This window comes from Salvelinus alpinus, chromosome 5 (genome assembly GCF_045679555.1).
Source record: "Salvelinus alpinus chromosome 5, SLU_Salpinus.1, whole genome shotgun sequence".
NCBI classification, from domain to species: Eukaryota; Metazoa; Chordata; class Actinopteri; order Salmoniformes; family Salmonidae; genus Salvelinus; species Salvelinus alpinus.
Genome location: NC_092090.1, coordinates 39899509 through 39926272, shown reverse-complemented (window position 1 = coordinate 39926272; position 26764 = coordinate 39899509). Strand labels below are relative to the sequence as shown.

General features: G+C 44.2%; 1 protein-coding gene and 1 pseudogene across 8 annotated transcripts; both read right to left on the bottom strand.

The window, feature by feature from the left end:
* Window positions 1-25: 25 nt before the first annotated feature.
* LOC139575296 (fatty acyl-CoA hydrolase precursor, medium chain-like) lies at window positions 26-7712 on the bottom strand (annotated as a pseudogene).
* A 6921-nt stretch (window positions 7713-14633) lies between these two features.
* Window positions 14634-18383, bottom strand: LOC139576159 (putative nuclease HARBI1). Of its 8 annotated transcripts, none has more exons than XM_071401899.1 (10): window positions 17618-18383; window positions 17354-17530; window positions 17202-17263; window positions 17033-17119; window positions 16662-16945; window positions 16547-16582; window positions 15894-16448; window positions 15709-15824; window positions 15501-15612; window positions 14634-15406 (listed from the first exon to the last, which is right to left on the bottom strand). In XM_071401899.1, the coding sequence occupies exons 7-10, from the start codon at window positions 16363-16365 to the stop codon at window positions 15036-15038; spliced, it is 1071 nt and encodes a 356-aa protein (XP_071258000.1). In that variant the 5' UTR covers window positions 16366-16448; window positions 16547-16582; window positions 16662-16945; window positions 17033-17119; window positions 17202-17263; window positions 17354-17530; window positions 17618-18383; the 3' UTR covers window positions 14634-15035. The 8 variants fall into 8 exon arrangements, with proteins under 8 accessions (XP_071258000.1, XP_071258002.1, XP_071258006.1 ...); XM_071401901.1 differs by having other exon boundaries at window positions 15894-16582; window positions 16662-16835; window positions 16904-16945; XM_071401905.1 differs by having other exon boundaries at window positions 15894-16063; window positions 16169-16582; window positions 17618-18382.
* Between the last annotated feature and the right edge of the window lie 8381 nt (window positions 18384-26764).

Below are 26764 nucleotides of genomic sequence, written 5' to 3'. Positions count from 1 at the left end.
TACTAAGCAGAAGGACATTCGTCTAATCAGTCACAATTATTTTATGGCTTTAATGGACATATGAACACAGCAAGATAAAAATAGACAACATAAATGGTAAAAAATTGCTAAATAAAATATTTAAAAAAAGACCAAACCATGAAAGAAAATCTGGAATATTAAAATAGCCAAAATATGACACAAAATAAGGAAAAGGCAAAGAAAGCCTCATATACTGTAACCTAATTGCAAACTGCTTGGCATCACTGGAGTGGAGGGCAACAACATGGACACTCCTAGAACAACATTTTGACATAGTGAACATTCAGTTCTACAGGTCACTCTGTGCGTCTTTGTGTCCAGCAGTCTGCAGTCCTTTGGGGAAGTCTTCTCTCTAGAACTGGGCTCTCTTCTTTTCTGAGACACTGCCCAGCCCGAGGTTGGCCTGGATCTGTAGTGAATGTCGGCCAATCAAACACACTCTCTCCATTAGGGTTACTACAGGAACAGAGAGAGAGACAACCCATTGGCATCATATGAGCTGGTGCACTTATGAATACTTCATTTTACATACAGTGTATTCAGAAAGTATTCAGACCGCTTGACTTTTCCACATTGTTACATTACAGCCTTATTCGGAATAGATTTAAGACAACAAATCCTCAATCTACACACAATACCCCATAATGACAAAGCGAAAACATGTAGAAATTTTTGCAAATGTATTAAAAATACAGATATTCCTTATTTTCATAAGTATTCAGACCCTTGCTATGAGACTCGAAATTTAGCTCAGATGCATCCTTGAAATGTTTCTACAACTTGATTGGGGTCCACCTGTGGTAAATTCAATTGATTGGACATGATTTGGAAAGAAACACACTTGTCTATATAAAAAGGTCCCACAGTTGACAGTGCATGTCAGAGCAAAAACCAAGCCATGAGGTCAAAGGAATTGTCTGCAGAACTCTGAGACAGGATTGTGTCAAGGTACAGATCGAGGGAAGGGTACCAAAACAATTCTGCAGCATTGAAGGTCTCCAAGAACACAGTGGCCTCCATTCTTAAATGGAAGATGTTTGGAACCACCGAGACTCTTCCTAGAGCTGGCTGCCCAGCCAAACGGAGCAATCAGGGGAGAAGGGCCTTGTTCAGGGAGGTGACCAAGAACCCGATGGTCACTGACAGAGCTCCAGAGTTCCTCTGTGGATATGGGAAAACCTTCCAGAAGGACAACCATCTCTGCAGCACCACCAATTAGGCCTTTAATGGTAGTGGCCATACAGAAGCCACTCAGTAGAAAGGCACATGACAGCCCGCTTGGAGTTTGCCAAAAGGACCTAAAGACTCTCAGACCATGAGAAACTAGATTCTCTGGTCTGATGAAACCAAGATGGAACTATTTGGCCTGAATGCCACACATCACATCTGGAGGAAACCTGGCACCATCCCTACGGCGAAGCATCGTGATGGCATCATCATGCTGTGGGGATGTTCTTCAGCGGCAGGGACTGGGAGACTAGTCAGGATCAAGGGACAGACAAACAAAGCAAAGTACGGAGAGATCCTAGATGAATACCTGCTCCAGAACACTCAGGACCTCACTGGGGTGAAGGTTCACCTTTCAACAGGACAACAACCCTAAGCACACAGCCAAGACAACGCAGGAGTCGCATCGGGAAAAGTCTCTGAATGTCCTTGAGTGGCCCAGCCAGAGCCCGGACTTGAACCCGATTGAACATCTCTGGAGACATGAAAATAGCTGTGCCGCAATTCTCCCCCTCCAACCTACAGAGCTTGAGAGGATCTGTAGAGAAGAATGAGAGAAACTCCCAAAATACAGGTGTGCCAAGCTTGTAGCGTCATTCTCAAGAAGACTCAAGGCTGTAATCGCTGCTAAACGCGCTTCAACAAAGTACTGAGTAAAGGGTCTGAATACTTATGCAAATGTAATATTTCCTTTTATACAATTGCAAAAAAAATTTAACCTGTTTTTGCTTAGTCATTATGGGGTATTGTGTGTAGATTGATGTGGGGGAAAAAACGATTTAATCAATTTTATAATAAGGTTGTAACAAAATGTGAAAAAAGTCAAGGGGTCTTAACTTTCCGAACACACCATACTACTATGACCCAACGCAATTGGTGGTTGAGCTACTATAAATGTCCTATATAGAGTAACCACTAAGTAGATATGAAAAGCATACTTGGTACATAGTAGCAAATATTTTTTTGCATACAGTAGGGAGTCTTAAACTGTCCTTTGTTTAATATGAACTCTTCTGTAACTTATTTAGAAATCTATTTACTCAGAAAACTCAGAACTTCTGGCGGTATGAAAACTTGATTACATGGCAGAAATCTGGTTCTTGTTACATGTATGTGTTGAAGCTTCTCCAACTAAATACACAGTGAGAGAGAACAAGGGATCTCTCACCCTGTTCTGGCAAAGTTAGTCCAGTATTTCATCATGGTCCTGCTAAGCTGTCGTTCCTCCTCTGTCGTGTTATCTATGAGTGGAAAACTTTTTTAGTTCTGTTGTTTCCAAGAAAAGCTGCAGAGATAGTTACAGGCTCAGCAGAATGAGCTTGTCCAAATATAATCTTCCTCAGTCTTTTTTCACCTAATAGTATTAACCTCTGACTATGTTATTTCACAGTAACTTGTTACTCATGTTATTGTTATGAACAGTTCCCCCAGAATTTGATATAAAAACAAGGTTTTCAAATATATTTAGCCTACAATATCTCCAGAATATTTTTTTAACTACCATTCACTGTCATCTGTCCAAAAGGTGGCAGCAAACACAAAGCCTACCTCAGTGGTCTGCTTTCACAAAGCCTGGTCTGCTGATGTGACCATGGAGGGATGCTGCTGGAACTCATAGTAGATCAAGCAACCAGAATCTTGCATAGACACGTGTGTAATGTATCTGTGAATACCAACAGAGCATGTCTGTCAATTACAAAAAGTCTCAATCATTTAGATAGCTCTTAAAATTATTTATTCATAATTATTAAATAATGTCTTCCAGGAGGTTTCTAAAGAGAATAAGAAAAAATAAAATAAAATAGGGCATCTGATTGGTATAGTTCCCAGTGTATGCCTCACCTCTACACCCCCTGGGACCACAATCAGTAGAGGCATCCCTGTTCCCCACGGGGTCATTCATGTCACCATGTCTCCTCTACGATGATCCCCAGGGCAGAGTCTGGCTGATGCTACCAGGGAGATACAGGGTTTAAAATACAGCTCATGGACCAGACTGTTAGATGTTTTATTATAAAGCTGCCACCAGGGTTGGGGAGTAACTGATTACAAAATAAAGTGTATTAAGTGTCACTAGTGGATTTTTAATATACCATGTATTTATGTATGTCTGTATACATAAACACTGTATATACAGTACTGGGCAAAAGTTGACCCACCTACTCATTCAAGGGTTTCTTTATTTTTACAATTTTCTACATTGTAGAATAATAGTGGACATCAAAACTATGAAATAACACATATGGAATCATGTAGTAACCAAAAAAGGGCTAAATCAAAATATATGAAATTCTTCAAAGTAGCCACCCTTTGCCTTGATGACAGCTTTGCACACGCTTGGCATTTTCTCAACCAGCTTCATGAGGAATGCTTTTCCAACAGTTTTGAAGGAGTTCACACATATGCTGAGCACTTGTTGGCTGCTTTTCCTTCACTCTGCGGTCCAACTCATCCCAAACCATCTCAATTGGGTTGAGGTCGGGTGATTGTGGAGGCCAGGTCATCTGCTGCAGAACTCCATCACTCTCCATCTTGGTCAAATAGCCCTTACACAGCCTGGAGGTGTGTTGGGTCATTGTCCTATTGAAAAACAAAATGATAGTGGAACTAAGCACAAACCAGATGGGATGTCGTTTCGCTGCAGGATGCTGTGGTAGCAATGCTGGTTAAGTGTGCCTTGAATTCAAAATAAAGCAGACAATGTCACCAGTAACGCACCCTCACACCTCCATGCGTCATGGTGGGAACCACACACATGGAGATCATCCTTTCACCTACTCTGTCTCACAAAGACACGGCGGTTGGAACCAAAAATCTCCAATTTGGACTCAGACCGAAGGACAGATTTCCACCAGTCTAATGTCCATTGCTTGTTTCTTGGCCCAAGCAAGTCTCTTCTTCTTGGTGTCCTTTAGTAGTGGTTTCTTTGCAGCAATTCGACCATGAAGGCCTGATTCACGCAGTCTCCTCTGAACAGTGGATGTTGAGATGTGTCTGTTACTTGAACTCTGAAGCATTTATTTGGGATGCAATTCCTGAGGCTGGTAACTCTAATGAACTCCGCAGCAGAGGAAACTATGGGTCTTCCTTTCCTGTGGCGATCCTCATGAGAGCCAGTTTCATAATAACACTTGATGTTTTTTTGCAACTGCACTTGAAGAAACGTTCAAAGTTCTTAATTTTCCGGATTAACTGACCTTCATGTCTTAAAGTAATAATGGACTGTCGTTTCTCGTTGCTTATTTGAGCAGTTCTTGACATATGTTAATTTGCCTGTTAATAAAAATGCATTCCAGGTGACTACCTCATGAACCTGGTTGAGAGAATGCCAAGAGTGTGCAAAGCTGTCATCAAGGTAAAGGGTGGCTATTTGAAGAATCTCAAATGTAACATATTTTGATTTTTTAACACTTTTTTGGTTACTACATGATTCCATATGTGTTACTTCATAGTTTTGATGTCTTCACTATTATTCTACAATGTAGAAAATAGTCAAAATAAAGAAACCCTTGAATGAGTAGGTGTCCAAACTTTTGACTGGTACTGTATATTTCCCAGAGCGTACAGACTTGTTTTGTAGATCCTTTAGAATACTAAATTTTTCAATGTCAAGCAGCTGCAAAACCTGTTTGTCTTTTTCGACAAATCCCAATCTTTAGCCTGCCTATTATCAGACAAAGGTCATTTATATTTTGCATAAAGCCTACCCACCGTTCTATATTAACCAATCAAGTAGCAGTCTTGTGTGACAATCAAAGGAGGAACTCTAGGATCTCCTCTTAAATCTACAGGTTGATAATACTCTGTCATTATCATCCCAGTGTGTATTTTCCTGCGTACATCATGGTATTAAAAAAGTGGAAGTGAAGTTCCCGATTGTTCTTTCACCAGCAAAAATATTGTAATCAGATTACAGATACTTTTAAAAACCTAAATTATTCCTTCGCGGATTACTTTTAAATTCAGAAAGGATGCTTTTTGAAAAAAAATACATTGACACCTTTCTGATTTCTCAATGCCATTCAATTCAGCATTGAAAAAAGGCGCAAGTTTAAGTTAATTCCACCTAAGCGAGTCTGACCACAAGTCAGAGGCCACCATGATGACACACCAAATGCATTTGATGGATCCTTTTCTTCGTCTTCTAATGCCTGTTAATTAAGGAGAAAGTAATCAAAAAGCAACTGAAAGTAATCTGATTACATCACTGAGTTTGGGTAATCCAAAAGTTACATTACTGATTACAGTTTTGGACAGGAAACTAGTAACAAAAAAATGACATTTAGAAAGTAACCTACCCAACCCTGGCTGCCACCATACTTCACTAACCAGTTTTTGAAGCATAAACACCAGGATCATAATCATCATGTTTTCATGGGTCATTCCAAGATCCCAGCCAGGAAACAGGAAAAACTGGTAAAAACAAAATGATAAAAGTACATTTACCTGTAAAATATATGACAGTTTTCATATCTTCATGCAGGGACATACATGTGGGAGCATCCAGCCATACTCACGGTTGTTGATCCCTAGGATGCTGGGGAAGCCCAAGAAGCTCTTGGTCTGCAGGACTTCCTCCAGGTTGGTAGGGATGACTGTTCCATCCCTGTGCACAGACAGAATCATCCCCCCCTGTGGAGAGAGAGGATGGGCCCCAGAATGGAAGTCAAACAACAGCCATGTTGTTGCATTCAACCACACAAAACAGTATAAGTTAGCTAAAGCAGAAACAGCCTGGCATTCAGATACATACACCCCACACACTGTAGGGTGAGTGTGAGGCTCAGAACATATCTACTAGTGCAGGTGTAGCCACCTCTCTGTCCTGTGGGCTGAGGGTACTGAGGCAGGTCATGAGCTCTGCAGAGTCATCACTGGGACAGCCTGCTCTCTGTGCCACCAGCTGGAGGAAGGAGAGATTGAAACCAGAGCATTTGAATGACTAATTACAACACATTAAAACCACTGAAGGTTTTACCAGTTCTGATATTGTATATGAAACAATGTATGGGATCCTTGAGACTTGCTGTTATGATCAGCACACTGTGAAACAGCAGATCACCTGTGCAGCAGGTTTGGGGTCATCCTGGATGAACATAGAGATGAGGGGTTCTCCACTCTGACTGATGGCCCTGTGGAACAGTCCTGATGACAGACAGAACCATGGATCAGTGCCCAAAGTAAGCCTACATACAGACAGCCAGTGCATCTTTCTGTATCAGCAAATATCTGTTTTCCTAGATACACAGTACACACGCAAAAAAGACAGCAACACCACCAGCAGACTCTCTAAAAATGGTGACAGATCCTGGGTCTCCCCCAAAACTGCTGATGGTCTCCTGCACCCAGCACAGGGCACACACCTGGTCCAGAACACCCACATTCCGGGGTACTGGCCATCCCCAGTGCTGGACAGTCACACAGATATTAGATCAGATATGCCAGGGTTGTGTTCAGTAGACACCAAACAGGAGAAGATGTTACTGACCTTAATTTGTGCATTGATCATATTGACCAAATGAGGTACATAGAAGTGTACCTGAGGAACCCTGGGATACCCAAACAGTATTGGAGGATGACTAAGTCCCTGAAGGCAGCCAATGAGGAGCCATCAGAGTGAAGCCCCTCCCATGAGGACCACCAAACCAAAGACATGTTTGTCTACTCTTGAGGTAGATATGAGTACATTCTCATGTCTCTCCTCACTGGTAGTTTCCTTGGGTCCCCAGGTTTGACTGGTGTGTAGATATTCAGGTAAAGGCAGTCCTCTGAGCTGGTTAGGACAGGGAACTGACCTCCGTACAGGTCCCCCATCTGTCTAGTGTGGTTCATGTTCTGCAGACACCTATGTGTTAAGAGGACAAGAAAGGTGACATTTTATTACACTATCAATAAAAACGTGAATGGCAGAATGTTAATCAGAATAAGCATGATTCAGAGTTCCCCATAAAACAGTATAGGCTGTTTGTCGGTCTTCCTGCCTGTCTCTCTCGCTAACACATTACTGCTTAGGCTCATATAGAGGGGGAATAAGCCTTGGCGTCTCTCAGTCTCTGCCACACCCGGGGAGGCTGGGGGCCTGGAACTTCAGCGGCCCGACAGGGGGCTCAGCGAAGGGGATCCCCAGGTAGGCAGCCTCCCTCTGGCTCTCACTCTGACCAGTCTGCCCTCCAGCTGACCATATCTAGTATGAAGCTGGATGAGGCTCTCTCTGTCCCCTGGAAAAGATTTACATTATAGAAAAGGGATTGTAGTAGTCTGTCAAAGGATGCATTAGTTGGGAAAGGAGCCATTTACAGCCATTTACAAGCATATCATATTTATTTTAAAAAATATATATATATATAGCTTTTTGTTTACAGCTAATCAATGCATTTCATAGTTGCTAAAATGTGAATTAAACAGGACATACATTCTTACCTGCGACTGTATGGAAACTCACAAACAGGCTCAGACTTATCCATGCGAGTAGGACTCTTCTGCCCTGACCCATCATAGTGGTGCCAGAGAGATTATCCATTCACATCTGTAGAATATCAAACCACATTAAGATCTATTTCAGCAGTTGCCGATTTACATAATCTCTATACATTAATGCACATTACATCCATATCCAGTGAGTAACCAAATATCAATACAGAGAGAAAAGTATGCCTTCCAGCTAAAGGAATATGAACCGTATGGAGCCCCAATTCAGTTAAATGCCTTCAGTAAATCTGTGGGAGACTGAGGATTGAGCTGCTCTTTATATCACAGGCTGGCATTGGAAACTCCAATGCAACCTGTTATGGATTTTCTAAAAAGCCAGCCGAGTTGATTCAGTCATGATCGAATGTCAAACAGCAGTTTGAAAAGGCTGAGTCCTCTGAAAGAACATCCTGGTTCATTTTAATCTGCTATAGCTGCCTGGACATGCACTATGAAATTAGATGTCATGCTACCAACTCCACTTATTTATCTTGGGTCTACATTTCTGCCAAGTTCAGAGTGTGCAGAACATCAATAATGACATGATATCAGGCAATCAACTATGAGTAAATTACCTTCAGCTTGGCTCAGGACAGGACTAGACCTTGAGCTAACCTGGACAGAGATTACATTGAACTAACATCATTGGCAATACAGTAACCTAAAGTGCTGAAGTTACAGCAGGCTGTAATGTACATTTTAAAAGTCCCTGGTATCACGTATATTCCCTCTACAACGCTCTAGGTCACAAGGCTGCTCATTATTACGCACACCTGTCACCATCGTTTCGCGCACCAGCGACTCATTAGACTCACCTGGACTTCATCACCTTCCTGATTACCTTCCCTATGTCGGTCACTTCCTTTGGTTCTTTCCCTGGGCGTTGTTTTTTTTCTGTTTCAGTGTTTCATGTCTGTACTACTCTTGTTTTGTTCATTTATTTATTAAATACACTTCCTGAACTTGCTTTCCGACTCCCAGAGTACTCATTAGACCTGGTTTTAATGGGATGTGGAATAAGCAATGCATCAAATAAATTATGGCATTATAGTAAACTAGTTGAATGCAATCAACCCACAATAAATACAGTTTATAGGCTAGGCTATAATAGTATTATAGTCAACTTACATCTTCAACTATCATGCATTACAGTAAAAGCAGAACGAGAGGCAGCTACTTCAAATAATTTGCTAAATAAAATAAGTATCTTGGCTCACCAGTGAAAGCTGCTCTCCAATTGATAACTCGGTGCAATATCAGGTATTGACATTATTAAAGTCTGCTGTTTAGAAATGCCATAACCTGACAATCTTTCAATACGAAGGAACCAGAAATCAGTTTTAGTCTACTGGAATTCTGTGCAGTTTGGTTGTTTTCAGTAATAAAAAAAAAGAAAAGGCGCATGCCCAATGAGGCAACAGAGGATCAATTTGACCGATTTTATGTAAATCCTTGACTGTCGCCTAGGGATAGTCACGTGTGTCCACTAGAGAGTTCCTGCACCCAGATGCCGTTACCATGGAAGTAGGATAGACTGAGGCAGTTGTGCTAAGTGCCGACAAAGGCATAAAAGACAGAGTCCTCAGGCTAGCAGGCTCGTGTAAAATGGATGTCTATATTCCATTTAAGTAAATCAAGCTGCAATCCACAACAGAAAAACACACCCACCACGGAACTTCTACCCCCAAGCCATGAGACTGCTAAATAGTTAACCAAATAGCTACCAGGACTATCTACATTTACCCTTTTTGCACTAACTCTTTTAACTCATCACATATGCTGCTGCTACTGTTTATTATCTATCCTGTTACTTATATGTACATATCTACCTCACTTACCTCGTAACCCTGCACATATTTTATGTATTTTTTATTCAATATTTTATCAGGGAGTCATACTGTGACCAAGGTCTCTTTTACAGATGAGCCCGGAATTACATACATTACAGAAAATACACACATCAAAATATAAATACAAAATGCAAGCAGAAAGAAAAACATGGTCATAATAACAAACACAGCAATCAGTAAAAAGGTCCTCAATCAGCGTTGATTGAGGAACTTTGGCCTAGAGGCACCAAAACATCACATTTAAGAACATTTTGAAGATTGTTTCACAGATAAGGTGTAAAAAAACTCAACGCTGATTTACCTAACTCATTAGAGACCAAAGGAATTTCCAGAGTTAGCCATCCTTGAGCTCGGGTGTAGTAACTCATATGTCTAAAGTTTAGTAATGATGTTACGTACAATGGGACTTTTTTTGTAAAAAGGCTTTATAAATGAAAACATATCAATGTGTCAACCTATGTGACATCAAAGAGGGCCAACCAACTTTCTGGTAGAGAATGCAGAGTACTAAAATTGTCACCCGCAATAAAGCGCAGTGTGCTAGGATAAACTGGCTTTAATGAAGTGGCAGCTACGTTCATATAGATGATGTGGCCATAGTCTAGGACCGATAGGAACTTTGACTGAATAATCTGCTTTCAACTATTAAGAGAGAGGCAGGACCTATTTCTATAGAATAACCACATTTTTATTCTCAGCTTCTTAACTAACTCCTCAATATGCTTTTTAAAAGATAGCTTTTCATCTATCCAGATGCACAGATATTTGTAAGCATGGCTCGATCAATATGGGCACCGTCCAAAGTACATATGCTTAAATCATCAGAGTTATTTTTATGTGCTCTTGAGAACAACATATACTTAGTTTTACCTGCATTCACAGGTAGATCGCCATGCACAATGCCAAGCGTCGGCTGGAGTGTTGTAAAGCTCGCCGCCGTTGGACTCTGGAGCAGTGGAAATGCATTCTCTGGAGTGATGAATCATGCTTCACAATCTGGCATTCCGAAGGACTCATCTGAGTTTGGAGGATGCTAGGAGAACGCTACCTGCACGAATGCATAGTGCCAACTGTAAAGTTTGGTGGAGGAGGAATAATGGTCTGGGGCTGTTTTTCATGGTTCGGGCTAGGCCCCTTAGTGAAAGGAAATCTTAACGCTACAGCATACAATGATATTCTAGATGATTCTGTGCTTTCAACTTAGTGGCAACAGTTTGGGGAAGGCCCTTTCCTGTTCCAGCATGACAATGCCCCCATGCACAAAGTAAGGTCCATACATAAATGGTTTGTCGAGATCGGTTTGGAAGAACTTGAATGCCCTGCACAGAGTTCTGACTTCAACCCCATTTAACACCTTTGGGATGAATTGGAACGCCGACTGCGAGCCAGGCCTAATCGCCCAACATCAGTGCCTGACCTCCCTAAAGATCTTGTTGCTGAATGGAATCAAGTCCCCGCAGCAATGGTCCAACATCTAGTGGAAAGCCTTCTCAGAAGAGTGGAGGCTGTTATAGTAGCAAAGGGGGGACCAACTCTATATTAATGCACATGATTTTGGAATGAGCTGTTCGACGAGCAGGTTCCCACATACTTTTGGTCATGTAGTTTATTTTACTGGTTTGTGACTCACTGACACTGCCCCCGGTTAGAGGAAAATAAAGCAGCCCAAGAGTTAACACACACAGGAACTTTAATCACACACAATAATTTTAATCACACACAAGAGAAGATGAACATGGGTATGTACATGGGTATGGTTCTGTAAAGGTACAGAAACAGAGAGACAATGAATGTACACATGGAATGCAATGAATGGAGCAGGATGAATGTATGCATATCAAATGAGGGACACGAGTAAATAAAACTAGAACAGAACAGCACAATAGGTAAGGACTTTATCTAATAGCCAGGTATTAAATAATAACAACAGCAGAGTTAATGTAAACATATTTTACCTTTATTTAACTAGGCAAGTCAAATTCTTATTTTTAATGATGGCCTAGGAACAGTGGGTTAACTGCCTGTTCAGGGGCAGAATGACAGATTCTGACCTTGTCAGCTCGGTGATTTGAACTTGCAACTTTTCATGTACTAGTCCAACGCTCTAACCACTAGGCTACCCTGCCACCCCAAATATTACATAATACCCTACAATGTGGATATACAAATGGGCAACATAAATAGTAGCGGTGTGTGGGTAAAATATGTGGTTGTCCATGGTTCTGATTTCTGTGTGCGTGTGTGGATACGTGCATGCGCTTTCATCCAAGTAGAAAAACATGTTGACTCACCCTACATGTAGAGAAACGCCAATGCCATCCTCCTCTCTTTCATGTTGATGAAACGGTCTGTCATACAGTACACACTTTTATTTGTTGTTGTCCTAGGCTACCTGTCTAAAATGCTTGCTCGCTAGCCTAACTTCCATTCTTGGGCAACGTTAGCTAGTTAACATCAGCCTTCTACATCTAGCTACATATATAGCTATTGATAACAAATGTGTATTTTGTGGTTGTGACCCAGAAACTCATGACCATTTATTTCGGGACTGTTCTTATGTCAGAAGATTTTTGAAGTGAGTTAGAATATTTTATTTAAAAAGAAATGACTATTAATGTTAATCTGAGAGACTCTGATATTATGTTTCATTTTGATCCAAATAATATGGATCCTGATTTAACTTTCATTGTTAATTTGTTTATCTTTCATGGAAGATTCTTTGTCCATAAAATGAAGTGGGCAGAAAACAAACCCCTCTTCACATTATTTAAGATAGAATTTAAATATTATTTTGAAATTATCAGTAAATGTAAAAACAAAAAGCAAAAGCATAAAAGTATTTAACAAATTGAAAATTAATATTGATATGTAATACCCCTGTCTGTTAGGTTTATGTACTCTTGTTTGTATATTTCAGTTTTTTGTATTTGTTGTGTTCATAATTTTTTTTTTTTAACATCTAGCTACATATTGAACTTCCATCCTCTCAGGCCAGGGGCACAACAACAATGTATGAATGGTTGGGTCAGAATTGCCGTTAAAATCATTGGCCAGTACGGAGAATTAAGTAAAACCACAAGTCCAAATCCATATCTCCAACCATGGCTAATTTAGGAAAGGGTCAATTTTAGCTAGCTTGCTAGCTAGCCACCGGAGGACAACAGCACAACGAGATTCAAAAATTAACGTTTTTCTGTCAATGATGTATGCTCTCAATGGAATTTGAAAGGAGTGACGCCAAATCCAAGATGGCTTCCCTTTACACTTTTTTTTGGTACGCCAGGACCATTAACAGTTGAGCTCGCTCAATTTAGCTCAACGCTGACTGGCTAATTATGTATACTTTTTTGGTCAATGGAGGTCAGATGCTCGCAGGCTTCCCTTGACTTCAATGCTACGAGCGGCAACAATGTCATACTTGTTTTGACCAGACAGCATCAGACAGATGACTTACACGTAGAGAGACAGAGGGGCTCTGTTTTGCTCACTCGGATGCTTTCTCCTGTGAGATGCGTCCAGCCTCTTGCGAATTGAAGGAAATTATGAAGCACAGAGAGACGAAAGATAAATAACTGAATGCATTTTTTTCCTTTGTCCATTTTTTGGGGAAGCCTGGCTTCCCTTGGCTCCATGAATACACGCCACTGCACTAAAGGTAATGTAACGACCCTGGGTTTATAAACGCGGAAATCAACTTTGCTGCATGAGTATGCTTTTGCGGCACAATCGATAGCGCGCCGGACCTCGGGCTAGAAGGTCGAGCCTGCTCCCTGCTGTTTCATTACATTGATGTCAGAAGTGATTGGACCTTGCACCCACGACAGTGCGTGTGCTTGGCCGGTGAACGCGTTCCTGTGAGAAATAGAGTCGCAAGCTAGCGCGAGGACGCGCTCTTTGAAAGGAGGGAGTAGTGTAACGAACCTGGGTTTATAAGCGCGGAAATCGATTCTGCCGCACGAGCATGCTTTTGCGGCACAGTCGATAGCGCCGGACTTCGGGCTAGAAGGTCGAGGGTTCGAGACCTGCTCCCTGCTGTTTCATTACAGTAATAATAGCCAATACTAATAACAACTTCAGCATAAAACATTGTACTTAGCTACGTAGTGATATACAAAGCCAAGCTAATCAACAACAACAACAACTTACTCTGTTTTCACGCATTCTATCCACATATGTCCACCCACACAGACTGGAATAACATGTTCAGTAATGGCAATATTTACTCCGTTGGAGAGTGTGGGTCAGGCTGGCTAGCCAATCAGGACCTGGAGAGACTGCATGGCTAGAGCGTGCACAAGGGTGAGACATGGCTATTGTCCGATTGGCTGAAGCCATGAGCTGGGGCCTGTTGCACAAAACTAGGATAAGGGATTAAGCCAGGATATCTTGGTGATCCTGGCTCAATTGATCCGTAATCCGGTTGCACTAAAGATGGATAGGGGGCAGGAGGATATGTTATGGTATAAATTACCATGGAGATTTATTCTGTGGAGCTAGCCTGCTCCAGACCAGGCTAAATTCCAGGATCTATTTAATCTCATCCCTAATGTCAGTCAGCAGTCACCACAAATGGAAACCAATAGTTATTTCACTGCTCACTATACATTGTTATCACATATAACTAGACCCACTGTTATTATTTAAACGTTTGTGATCATTAATTTCAATGATTTTGGATAAAAAATGATTTTTAGATGATGTTGCTATCATTAGATAATTTACAGTTTCCCATAGACTATAAGGCTATATATAAAATGATAGAATATTAGGGCCACAGAGGGGAAAAAAACACAAGTCATAATATTGTAACCAGTTGTTTTAAAGGAGGACAGTTGTTAAAATGACAGATGTGGGGCATTTCGTGAAATTGTACTTCAGTATGGTTTCATAAACAAAGACATGCTGATGTGCCAGAATATTAAGTATCACATTGTCATAAGTATCAAAACTGTAAAAACAATATGTAGCTTTTCTGCAGAAAGAACCAGCCTCATAAATTTATGACTTTATCCTTTTTCTTCAGTGTGGCCCTAGTACTCTGTCATATAAACAAATACACATTCCATATGAATATAAAAACACAATGTGTAACATTATGTTCCTTTATTGAATAAGGACAAAACAAAGCAGGTAAACCATCAGCTCCTTTCGAAACTGAAGTCACAGTGACTCTACAAGATGGAAAGCACAGAATCCAAGCATATTATACAAAATGATACATACACATTCAAAGGTCTGTATATAACACACCCTGCATGTCTGCACACTAAAATAAATGCAGGACAAATCCATACACATCAACTGAACAGACAAATGAATGGATGCAGTAGCCTCCCTGCAGCCTTGTATTACACACAGTATACCGCACAAACATCATAAGAGGCCAAATTCGTCAAAAAACGAACCCAAAAAACCCCAAATTCCTCTGCCACCGCAGGACATATTTAACCAAAATTGAAAGCACACATACTAACTAAAATAATTCAACACATATTGGTCCCTCAGCAGCCGACCACTGTCGTCATCAGGGAAGATTGCCGGATTGTCCCAGTCCATGGCTGGTGGCACTCTGGGGGCCCTCTCCTTCCTCAGGCAGGCCACATTGTGGAGGACAGCACAAGCCACAGTAATATCACATGCCCTAACAGGGCTGACCCTTAATTTGTGAAGGCAGTGAAAGCGTGCCTTCAGGAGGCCAAAGGTCATTTCAACTCTGGCCCTGGTCCTGGCATGGGCATGGTTGTAGGCCTGCTGTGCTTCCTGGGGGTCTGTGAAAGGTGTCAGGAGAAAAGGCTGGCAGCCATACCCCCTGTCTCCCAGCAACACACCAGAGAATTCACCTGTCAACACAAAATCTCATCATTACTACCTCATAAACACAGTGATATTCTTGACACAGCCATGATGGTTATAAATAGGGGTTGTGTGGCTTACCTTGTGATAGGCACTGATAGATTTCAGAGGCCCGAAAGATTCTGGAGTCATGGACTGAGCCAGGCCATTTTGCCACAACATTGCTGATCACACAGTCAGCATTGCAGACCATCTGAAATCATAAGATGAGGAATATTACACCAATCAATGCACATCACTGGCAATGCAGAGTGTTCGTCAATGGACAATATCAAAAAGTTATGTTCACCTGAACATTAATGCTGTGAAAGGATTTCCTATTCACAAAATCGGCCTCATGGGCACCTGAGGGGGCTTTTATCCTTATGTGTGTGCAGTCCACTGCACCAATGACATTGGGGAAACCTGTCACACAAAGTAATGAGTATCCTACTATGTGTTAACAGTTGTCCTGTAATTTGTAGATCCTCTTACCTGCAATCCTATAGAACTCCTCTTTGATGTCACAGAGTCTTCTGTGGCCAGGGAAGGAGATGAAGACATCTGCTAATGCTTTGATAGCCAGACACACACTCCTTATTGTGCGGCAAATTGTGGCCTTGTTCAGCTGTTCTGCATCCCCCACTGAGTACAGGAAGGCTCCACTAGCAAAAAAGCGCAAGGCCACACAAACCATTTGCTCCACACTCAGTGCATGGCTCCGTGCAGTGCGGTGCTTAATCCTGGGACCCAGTAGTCTGCATAGATACCTGATGCCATCTGCAGAAAACCTGTATCTTTCATATAGATGGTCATCAGGGAAGGCCAGTGGGTCCAACCGGTCCCTGAAGACCCTTTCTCGCCTGAAGGCTCTCCTCAGCACAAGTGCTTCTTCATCCACCACATCTCGCACGAATGGGCATGCCATTGTCAGAGCAGAAAGGAACACACAATTTTGGGCCTTCATATAGGCTAGTGGCCACACCTGGTGCTGGGGGGGTGGGCAAAAGAGGGCGATGCCTTATAACGATGACTTGGTTGTACTGATTGCTGGGAAAATAAAAAAAACCTTAGAAAGATGCCACCGTCCTGTGTGCTCACAATAAGAGCTCATATGTCATGGCTCACTTGACTTTACGAGAATATACCTAATTTTTATTTTGAGCTGTGTCATCTTCTTGGAGCTGGGGGAGGAAAGAAAAATAATGATTAATACATTTGTGTTACAGTTAGCATACAGTGTACATTGAAGGCATATCTCACCTCCCTCTCAAGTTTTTTTATTTCAAGGTCCAGTTTCCTAATTGTCCTCTTTTTTATTTCGGACTCCAGTGCAAGATTTTCCATCTTTTTCTTCTTGTACTGAATGTCTATGTCTGCCAGTTCTATTTGGCGCCGGAGGTGGTTGCCATACAACTTTCTGATAGCTTGTGAGCTCTGTGAACACAATACAATTAGCGCAGCTGGAATTTGGCAGGATGTGGTGTCCTTTTATTAATACGCACTATGTTGCCAGGCTGGTTTTCCCACTGTATAGCATCTGGGTCCTGTAAAAGAAATTAGATTTTTTGATTTTGATGAGGACTCCTCACCATTGTAGAGTAAATAGTACTTTCACAGTCTTAACATGATACCTCATGCCTTCTGGAATCCAGAGAGATGGTCTCCTCCTCATCATCGTCTCCATCATGTGCTGTTGCTGCTGCACTGGGGCCTTCACCCTATCACATTTAATCGGATTCATATTGAAGCTAGTAGACAAGACATGCCAGGCCTACAGTATGCCTTTGATGGAGTACTCACTGGATCAGCATCGTCTGGTGCTTGTGCTGGTGGCTCTTACAGGAACACAGTGCTGCCAGACACTGCAAGGCAATAGGTAAACCAAAGTCAGACAGTCCAAATTGATTCAATATGAATGTGGTTGTATCCCATGTAGAGATGGAAGGACATACCTTGAATGAAGCGGGTGGCATCTTGGGAGGAACCTATGCTCGTCTCTTTCCCCCCAGGGATCCCCTCTAAGACGGGCCTGCCTTTATTTAGCTCCAAGGCCATGTCCTCTGCTGGGGTAAGGTCAGCCTTTGGTGACCCACCACCCGTGCCTTGTCTGTGGGTATTCTTTTTCACTGCTAAAACAGTACAGACAATGTGTGAGCAGGCACCTTCTGGGTACAATATATGCTTGTGCTTTGTTAAATATTAGTCAGGGACCATACCATTCTGCAGAATGTTCTTGTATTTGATTTTGACCTGCTGCCATGTCCGTTTTGGTCCGTTCATGTTTAAGCTACACACACACACACACACACACACACACACATTTAATGGAGTCACACTGCAAAAAATTACTTGGTATTTTTGTCTTGTTTTCAGTAAAAATATCAAAAAATTTATCATGGCTTTATACAGTGTGATGGAGTTACTTTACACAATTTCACTCATATCTGCAGTGCATTTCAATTAAAAATTTAACCGTTTCATAATTACAGTACAACTGCATTTTTGGAGATGTGAATTAAATATTTGAATTGTAATTGTGATGTTTCAGCGGAGCGGTGAGTGTGTAATTGTGCACTACTTACGCATTCAGGCGGTCTGCAATACTTTGCCACGCTTTTTCTCTTTGCTTTATCACTGTGGCGGTGTTGCCTTTCTTCTTAATTATATCTTTTACCTCCTCGTATGCCTCCATGAGGATTTGTGCTTCCGACGGGGAAAAGTACGCGGCTCTAGTTGCCATGGTAAATCAGTTAATCTGTGATCTGTGGCGGGGTCTATTTGAGTGAGCCGTGAGCGCGCACCTATCCAGGATTGGTTTCACCTGGCTTAATGAATCCGTGTCTGCTCATCCTGGCTTGGTCTTGTGCAACCAATTAAGCCTGGACGCACATGTTTTGGCTTCATTGAGCTCAGCTGAGTCATTTATCCCGGATGTCTTAATTCTACTTTTGTGCAACAGGCCCCTGGAGGAGAGATGGCGCGGCTCCAGAAAAGCAAATAAACAAATGCTCACGTAAACAGTGATATAGCGCCCTCGGCAGGGGGATTCTGTAACAGACACTGCCTGAATGGCAGTAGTGGTGCTCCCCGCCACCCAATGTAGTTACTCCATGCAGCCTCTCCATCAGCTGCAGGTCAGGAACAGCCAGAGGACAGAGGGCTTAAAGTGACCATGCGGGTTGCACGTTGGAGTAGGGCCAGACCACTATTACAAACCAGGTGCCGGGGGGAGGGCCCCCGTGTCCAGGGCCGGGGAGAAGAGCAGGCCCAGTGGTGGCGGCTCCCCAACTGAGGCAGGCCAGACCCAGCAGAGGAGAGCAGGCACGGCGGCAGAGGTTCCCTAATTGAGGCAGGCAAGTCCCCCAGTGCAGGGACCAGAGGAGGACCAGATCAGGAGGCAGTGCTGGTGAGTCCAGGGCAGATGGTGGATCAGCTCGGACTCCAGGAGCAGGAATAGGTAGTACTCCTGGGACAGGACACTGGAGTGCGAAGTCTGAGTGGTCGGCCCCAGTGAGGTCTGGTGTGTCCCCCACAATCACGTCGGGGGTTGAGTCCAGCGGCAACAGGACCAGGATTGGAGCTGGGTCAGGTGGTGCACGTTGGGCAGGGACATCCTGGACACAGAACAGGACCCAGGGCTGTGGCTGGGTCAGGTGAAGCTGTACTGTCAGTAGCTGGTGATAGTGCTGTGGCTGGGTCCCCCCATGGGTCCAGGTCATGGCTGGACATCATCGGGGTAAGCATTAGACAGGTCCGGTGCTGCTGGAGGGTGCCTGAGTGCAGGGACAGGCAGAGAGTCAGACTCGTCAGGTAGCTTTGACTGGTGATGATCTGGCGGCGATGCTGCTAGCATCACATAGGCCATCCGAGCCGAGGAGAGGGTTCCACAGACTCCACAGCAGTGGAGGGGGGATCGGGAATTATATACTGTGTGGGCTCAGTTTCCGTAGAAGGCAACTGCTGAGCACCAGCGAGGGCCAAGGACATGACATGTCCCTGCCCAGTCTCAGTCGAAGCCGTGCCCGACAATGGTGTCGGGGCAGGAGAGGCAATATAGTCACACCCGATGGTCACAGTCACCCGATGGTCACCTGATAAAATTGCTGTACAATATGATCTTGTTGCCATCTGATGCACATTCAGATGTCATAAATCAGCACAGCAGAGCTCTCCCTGTACTATGCCGTGCCTTGATTGTATTACTGTTGATGATATCTGGAAATGTGAATGTACACCCTGGCCCATCTACAGTTGCTAGCCCCAATTCTGACTTGTGCGTTGATATCTGCTTCACTGATTTCTGCTCACGTAAAAGTCTGGGTGTTCTGCACGTTAACACTAGAAGCTTATTACCTAAAATGGATCAATTGAAGGTGTGGGTTCACAGCTCCAATCCAGATGTGTTGGTCATTACTGAGACGTGGTTAAGACAGAGTGTTTGAAAACTGACGTTAACCTTTCTGGTTATAACCTTTTTCTGCAAGACAGATCTTCCAAAGGTGAGGGAGTGGCAATCTTTACCAAGGATCACTTTCATTGCTCGGTTGTCTCCACCAAGTCTGTCCCCAAACAATTTGATTTGCTGGTTTTAAGCATTAAACTTTCAAATAGCTCTTTGTTGACTGTTGCTGGGTGCTATCGTCCTCCATCAGCACCGGCCTGTACCCTACCTGCCCTAAGCTCTCTCCTGGCCGCTTACACTAAGTGAATTTGTCCTGCTAGGTGACCTAAACTGGGACATGCTTAAACCACCTGACCAAGTCCTAAAGCAATGGGACCCCCTAAATCTTTCTCCAATTATTCCCAACCCCACAAGGTATGACTCCAAACAGCCAGAAAAGGCTACTCTCCTCAATGTTATCCTCACAAATAATCCTGATAGGTATCAGTCTGGTGTTTTCTGTAATGACCTTAGTGATCACTGTTTTACAGCCTGTGTTCGTAATGGCTGCTCAGTGAAATGACCTGTCTTGATTTGTCATAGACGCTTGCTAAACAACTTTAATGAGCAAGCCTTCCTTCATGAACTGGCCTCTGTAAAATGGTATAGAATCAGCTTGATCCTCTCTGTTGAAGACGCTTGGACCTTCTTTTCAGTGGTATTGTTAACAATCATGCCCCAATAAAGAACATTTTAATTAAAACAGGTTCAGCCCCTGGTTCGACCGTGATCTTGCAGAGTTACTGTAACGCACTTCTATGCGTAGTGGGTGCGAAGTCAGGTGCAGGAAGCAGAGGGTAAAGGACAATGTTTTATTCCGGCGCAGGAAAATGGTCACGCCAAAACACCAGGCGCAATAACAAGACCGGCCCAAAACCAGGACCCAACCAGTCCGGAGAAAACAAAGAAAAACGCACAACCACAAACATGAACAGAGGAAAATAATCCCGCACAAAGAGCAGGCGGGCATTACCGGCTTAAATAGCCCAACTAAAACCTAAACAAGAAACAGGTGTAACCAATAAGACAAAACCAACAGAAAAGGGAAAAGGGATCAGTGGCATCTAGTAGACCGGTGACGACAACCGCCGAGCGCCGCCCGAACAGGAAGAGGAGCCACCTTCGGTGGGAGTCGTGACAGTTACTCCACCCCGCTGACGCGCGGCTCCCGCAGCACGCCGACACCGGCTTCGAGGGCGACCCGGAGGGCGATCCGGATAGAGGCGATGGAAATCCCTCAACAGTGACGGATCCAAGATGTCCCCCACCGGTACCCAGCACCTCTCCTCCGGACCGTACTCCTCCCAGTCCACGAGGTACTGCCGGCCCCTCACCCGGCGTCTAAAGTCCAGAACAGCACGTACTGTGTACGCCGGGGACCCCTCGATGTCCAGAGGGGGCGGAGGGCCCTCCGTCACCTCACCTTCCTGCAGGGGACCAGCTACCACCGGCCTGAGGAGAGACACATGAAACGAGGGGTTAATACAATAGTAAGAAGGGAGTTGTAATCTATAACACACCTCGTTTATCCGCCATAGGACTTTAAATGGCCCCACACACTGCGGCCCCAGCTTCTGGCAGGGCAGGCGGAGGGACAGGTTTCGGGTCGAGAGCCAGACCCTGTCCCCTGGTGCAAACACGGGGGCCTCACTGCGGTGGCGGTCAGCGCTCCTCTTCTCCCGTCCACCAGCTTGCTTGAAGGATTCCTGGACGGCCCTCCAGGTCTCCCTAGAGCGCTGCACCCACTCCTCCACCACAGGAGCCTCGGTCTGACACAGATGCCACGGTGCCAGGACCGGCTGGTAGCACAACACGCATTGAAATGGTGACGTGTTCGTGGAGGAGTGAGTTCTGAGCCACCTCCGCCCATGAGACGTACCTCGCCCATTCTCCTGGCCGGTCCTGGCAATACGACCGCAGAAACCTACCCACCTCCTGGTTCACTCTCTCCACCTGCCCATTACTCTCGGGGCGATAACCCGAGGTCAGGCTGACAGAGACCCACAGACGCTCCATAAATGCCCTCCACACTCGGGACGTGAACTGGGGACCCCGATCAGAAACGATGTCCTCAGGCACACCGTATTGCCGGAAGACGTGGGTAAATAGGGCCTCCGCAGTCTGTAGGGCCGTAGGGAGACCGGGCAACGGGAGGAGACGGCAGGACTTAGAAAACCAATCCACAACGACCAGGATCGTGGCGTTCCCAGATCGGTAAGATCGGTAAGAAAGTCCACCGACAGATGAGAACACGGCCGTTGTGGAACGGGGAGGAGCTGTAACTTCCCTCTAGGCAGGTGCCTAGGAGCCTTACTCTGAGCGCACACCGAACAGGAAGAGACATAGAACCTCACGTCCTTAACTAAGGTGGGCCACCAGTACTTCCCCCTAAGACCCCGCACTGTCCTCGCCACACCAGGATGACCCGAAGAGGGTAGCGTGTGAGCCCACCGAATCAATTGATCACGAACACCAAGCGACACATACTTAAGACCTGTAGGACATTGTGGAGTCACAGGTTCCAACCGTAACGCCCGCTCAATGTCCACGTCCACCTCCCATACCACTGGTGCCACCAGCCTTGAAGCTGGAAGGATGGGAGTAGGATCGATGGGCCGATCCTCTGTGTCATAGAGACGGGACAGCGCGTCGGCCTTCGTGTTGAGGGAACCTGGTCTATACGAGTAAGTAAATCTAAATCTGGTGAAAAACATGGCCCACCTTGCCTGACGAGGATTCAGTCTCCTCGCTGCCCGGATATACTCCAGATTACGATGGTCAGTCCAGATGAGGAAAGGGTGCTTGGCCCCCTCAAGCCAGTGTCTCCACACCTTCAGGGCCTTTACCACAGCTAACAACTCCCGGTCCCCCACATCATAGTTTCGCTCCGCCGGACCGAGCTTCCTCGAAAACAAAGCGCAGGGGCGGAGCTTCGGTGGCGTGCCTGAGCGCTGTGATAGCACGGCTCCAACCCCAGCCTCGGCCCAACTAAAACCTAAACAAGAAACAGATGTAACCAATAATACAAAACCAACAGAAAAGGGAAAAGGGATCGGTGGCAGCTAGTAGACCGGTGACGACGACCGCCGAGCGCCGCCCGAACAGGAAGAGGAGCCACCTTCGGTGGGAGTCGTGACAGTTACTCCACCTCAAGAATTGCATTTGGCGAAAGGCTTGGCACACGAATACTCAGGCTGACTGACTATCGTTCAGGCAAATGAGAAATAAGTGTGCTCAGGCTATCCGGAAGGCCAAAGTTAGTTACTTTAAGGAGCAGTTCTCTCTCTGTGGGTTTAACCCCAAGAGGTTCTGGAAAACGATTAAAGACCTGGAGAGTAAACCTTCCTCCTCACAGCTGCCCATGTCCCTTAATGTTGATGATGTGGTTGTTACTGACAAGAAGCACATGGCTGAGCTCTTTAAACACCACTTCTTAAGTCAGGATTCCTACTTGACTCAGCCATGCCTCTTTGCCCGTCCAACATTTCCTAATCTCCCACCCCTTCTAATGCAACTATCCCCGATGCCTCTCCCTATTTTTCCCCTGCCCTGCTACAGTTTCTCCCTGCAGGCAGTCACTGAGTCCGAGATGCTAAAGGAGCTCCTTAAACTTGGCCCGAAAGAACCATCTGGGTCAGATAGTTTAGACCCTTTCTTCTTTAAGGTTGCTGCCCCTATCATCGCCAAGCATATCTCCAACCTTTTAACCTGTCTCTCCTTTCTGGGGAGGTCCCCATTGCTTGGAAGGTAGCCACGGTTCATCCTTTATTTAAAGGGGGAGATCCTAACTGTTATAGGCCTATTTATATTTATCAAAAGAGTTGGAAAAACTTGTCAATAATCAACTGACTGGCTTTCTTGATGTCTATAGTATTCTCTATAGTAATCTGGTTTCCGCTCAGGTTATGGACGTGTCACTGCAACCTTAAAGGTCCTTAAGGACGTCACCATTGCCCTTGAATCTAAGCAATATTGTGCTGCTATTTTTGTTGACTTGGCCAAAGCTTTTGATACGGTAGATCATTCCAAACTTGTGCGCCGGCTAAGGAGTATTGGTGTCTCTGAGGGGTCTTTGGCCTGGTTTGTTAACTACCTCTCTCAAAGAGTAGGTGTATAAAGTCAGAAAATCTGCTGTCTCAGCCACTGCCCGTCACCAAGGGAGTACCCCAAGGCTCGATCCTAGGCTCACGCACTTCTCAATCTACATCAACAACATAGCTCAAGCAGTAGGAAGCTGTCTCATCCATTTGTATGCAGATGATACAGTATTAGAGTCAGCTGGCCCCTCCCCAGATGTTGTGTTAAATGCTCTACAACAAAGCTTTCTTAGTGTCCAACAAGCTTTCTCTACCCTTAACCTTGTTCTGAACACCTCCAAAACAAAGGTCATGTGGTTTGGTAAGAAGAATGCCCCTCTTCCCATAGGTGCTATTACTACATCTGAGGGTTTAGAGCTTGAGGTAGTCACCTCATACAAGTACTTTGGAGTATGGCGAGATGGTGCACTGTCCTTCTCTCAGCACATATCAAAGCTGCATGCTAAAGTTAAATCTAGACTTGGTTTCCTCTATCGTAATCCCTCCTCTTTCACCCCTGCTGCAAAACTAACCCTGATTCAGATGACCGTCCTACCCATGCTAGATTACGGAGACATAATTTATAGATCGGCAAGTAAGGGTGGTCTCGAGCGGCTAGATGTTCTTTACCATTTGGCCATCAGATTTGCCACCAATGCTCCTTATAGGACACATCACTGCACTCTATACTCCTCTGTAAACTGGTCATCTCTGTATACCCGTCACAAGACCCACTGGTTGATGCTTAAATATAAAACCCTTTTAGGCCTCACTCCCCCCTATCTGAGATATCTACTGCAGCCCTCATTCTCCACATACAACACCCGTTCTCCCAGTCACAGTCTGTTAAAAGTCCCCAAAGCACACACATCCCTGGATCGCTCCTCTTTTCAGTTCGTTGCAGCTAACGACTGGAACGAGCTGCAACAAACACTCAAACTGAACAGGTTTATCTCAATCTCTTCATTCAAACACTTAATCATGGACACTCTTACTGAGTTGTGGCTGCTTTGTGTGATGTATTGTTGTCTCTACCTTCTTGCCCTTTGTGCTGTTGTCTGAGCCCAATAATGTTTGTACCATGTTTTCTGCTACCATGTTGTGTAGCTACCATGTTTTTGTTATGTTGTGTTGCTGCCATGCTATGTTGTCTTAGGTCTCTCTTTATGTAGTGTTGTCTCTCGTTGTTATGTTGTGTTGTTAGCATGATGCATTGTCATGTGTGGCTGCCTTGCTATGTTGTTGTCTTAGGTCTCTCTTTATGAAGTGTTGTCTTGTCTCTTGTTGTGATGTGTGTTTTGTCCTTTATTTATATTGTATTTCTATTATATTTTTAATGCCAGGCCCCCGTCCCACAGGAGGCCTTTTGCCTTTTGGTAGGCCGTCATTGTAAATAAGAATTTGTTCTTAACTGACTTGCCTAGTTAAATAAAGGTAAAACAATATATATATATAAATATCTGGCAACGGTGCTGGTTCCGAAGAGACAACCCCTTACATAATGCTAAGAAGACTCTGTATATTCTGTTCAACACTGGAAAAATGGGCCTCCTGCACACCATACGACATATCCAGCGATGTCTACGGTGCTGCAACCCCCGGGACTCGAAAGCAGAAGACAAATCCATGCGCTGGGTTGCCGGGGATGCGGCCCCACATGATGCTGAGTAGCATCTTACAGGTGGAGGAGAGAGGACATAGGGTCCATGTTGCACCGTTGGCAGGCGGGGGGTTTCCATAGTCTCCAGAGAGAAGGTATAATCCAAATGGTAGTCGTCCACTGGATACCCCGGAACCATACTCCACTGGACTGCAGGTGGGCAGTGCGGAAAGTACCCTGTGTAGTCTCTGTGGGCTACCATATTGTAGTGTTGTCAGCAAAAGTCACAAATCCGGCGAGTCAAAGGACCATGAAAGAGAGCGACCCGGCTCTACATATTTACTGGTTTGAAACTCACTGACACCGCCCCTGGTTAGAGGGGAACAAAGCAGGAACTTTAATCACACACAATAACTTTAATCACACACAGGAGAAGATGAACATGGGTATGTACATGGGTATGGTTCTGTAAAGGTACAGAAACAGAGACAATGAATGTACACATGGAATGCAATGAATAGAGCAGGATGAATGTATGCATATCAAATGAGGGACGAGAGTAAATAAAAATGGAACAGAACTGCAATAGCACAAAGGGTAAGGACTGTATCTTATAACCAGGTATTATTGTTATGTTATTAATAGTACAATAATAACAACAGCAGAGTTAATATTAACATATTACCTAATACCACACAAACGGGCTATACATTCAGGTAAAACATATGGGTTAATGATTCAGTAACAGGGGGGCAGAGAGCTCCAGCAAAAATTCATCAAGCATACCAGCCCTAGTGGATTTTTTTTACATTCATCTTAAGCAAGGCATCTAGCACATCACAAATAGTAAATTGTTGAAATTAAAACAAAGATTCACTTGAAGTTGACTGGTTAACCATCGAGTCAGCTGGAGACTGGCAGAGGGAAGAGCAGTTGATTGACTGACCAGGGTCAATCACTGTTTTTCTCAAATAAAAAGCCTGCTGAGATAAAATGATTAAAGCATCACTTATCCTATTCTTCTCAGTTATGATGCCAGTGTCAGACAGAACTTGCTTAGGCAAGGAAGATGAATTTGTGCGCTTTAGTCCATTTACTGTTTTCCAAAAATGTAGAAGGATCACCAGAGTCCGAGCTTTAAAAAGTAGCTTGATTTAACTTTCTTACTTGAGATAGAGTGCTTATACGTTTTGTTCTATGCGATATCAGTCAGTTAACGTGACCTTTATGAATTAAGAAGCCGTTG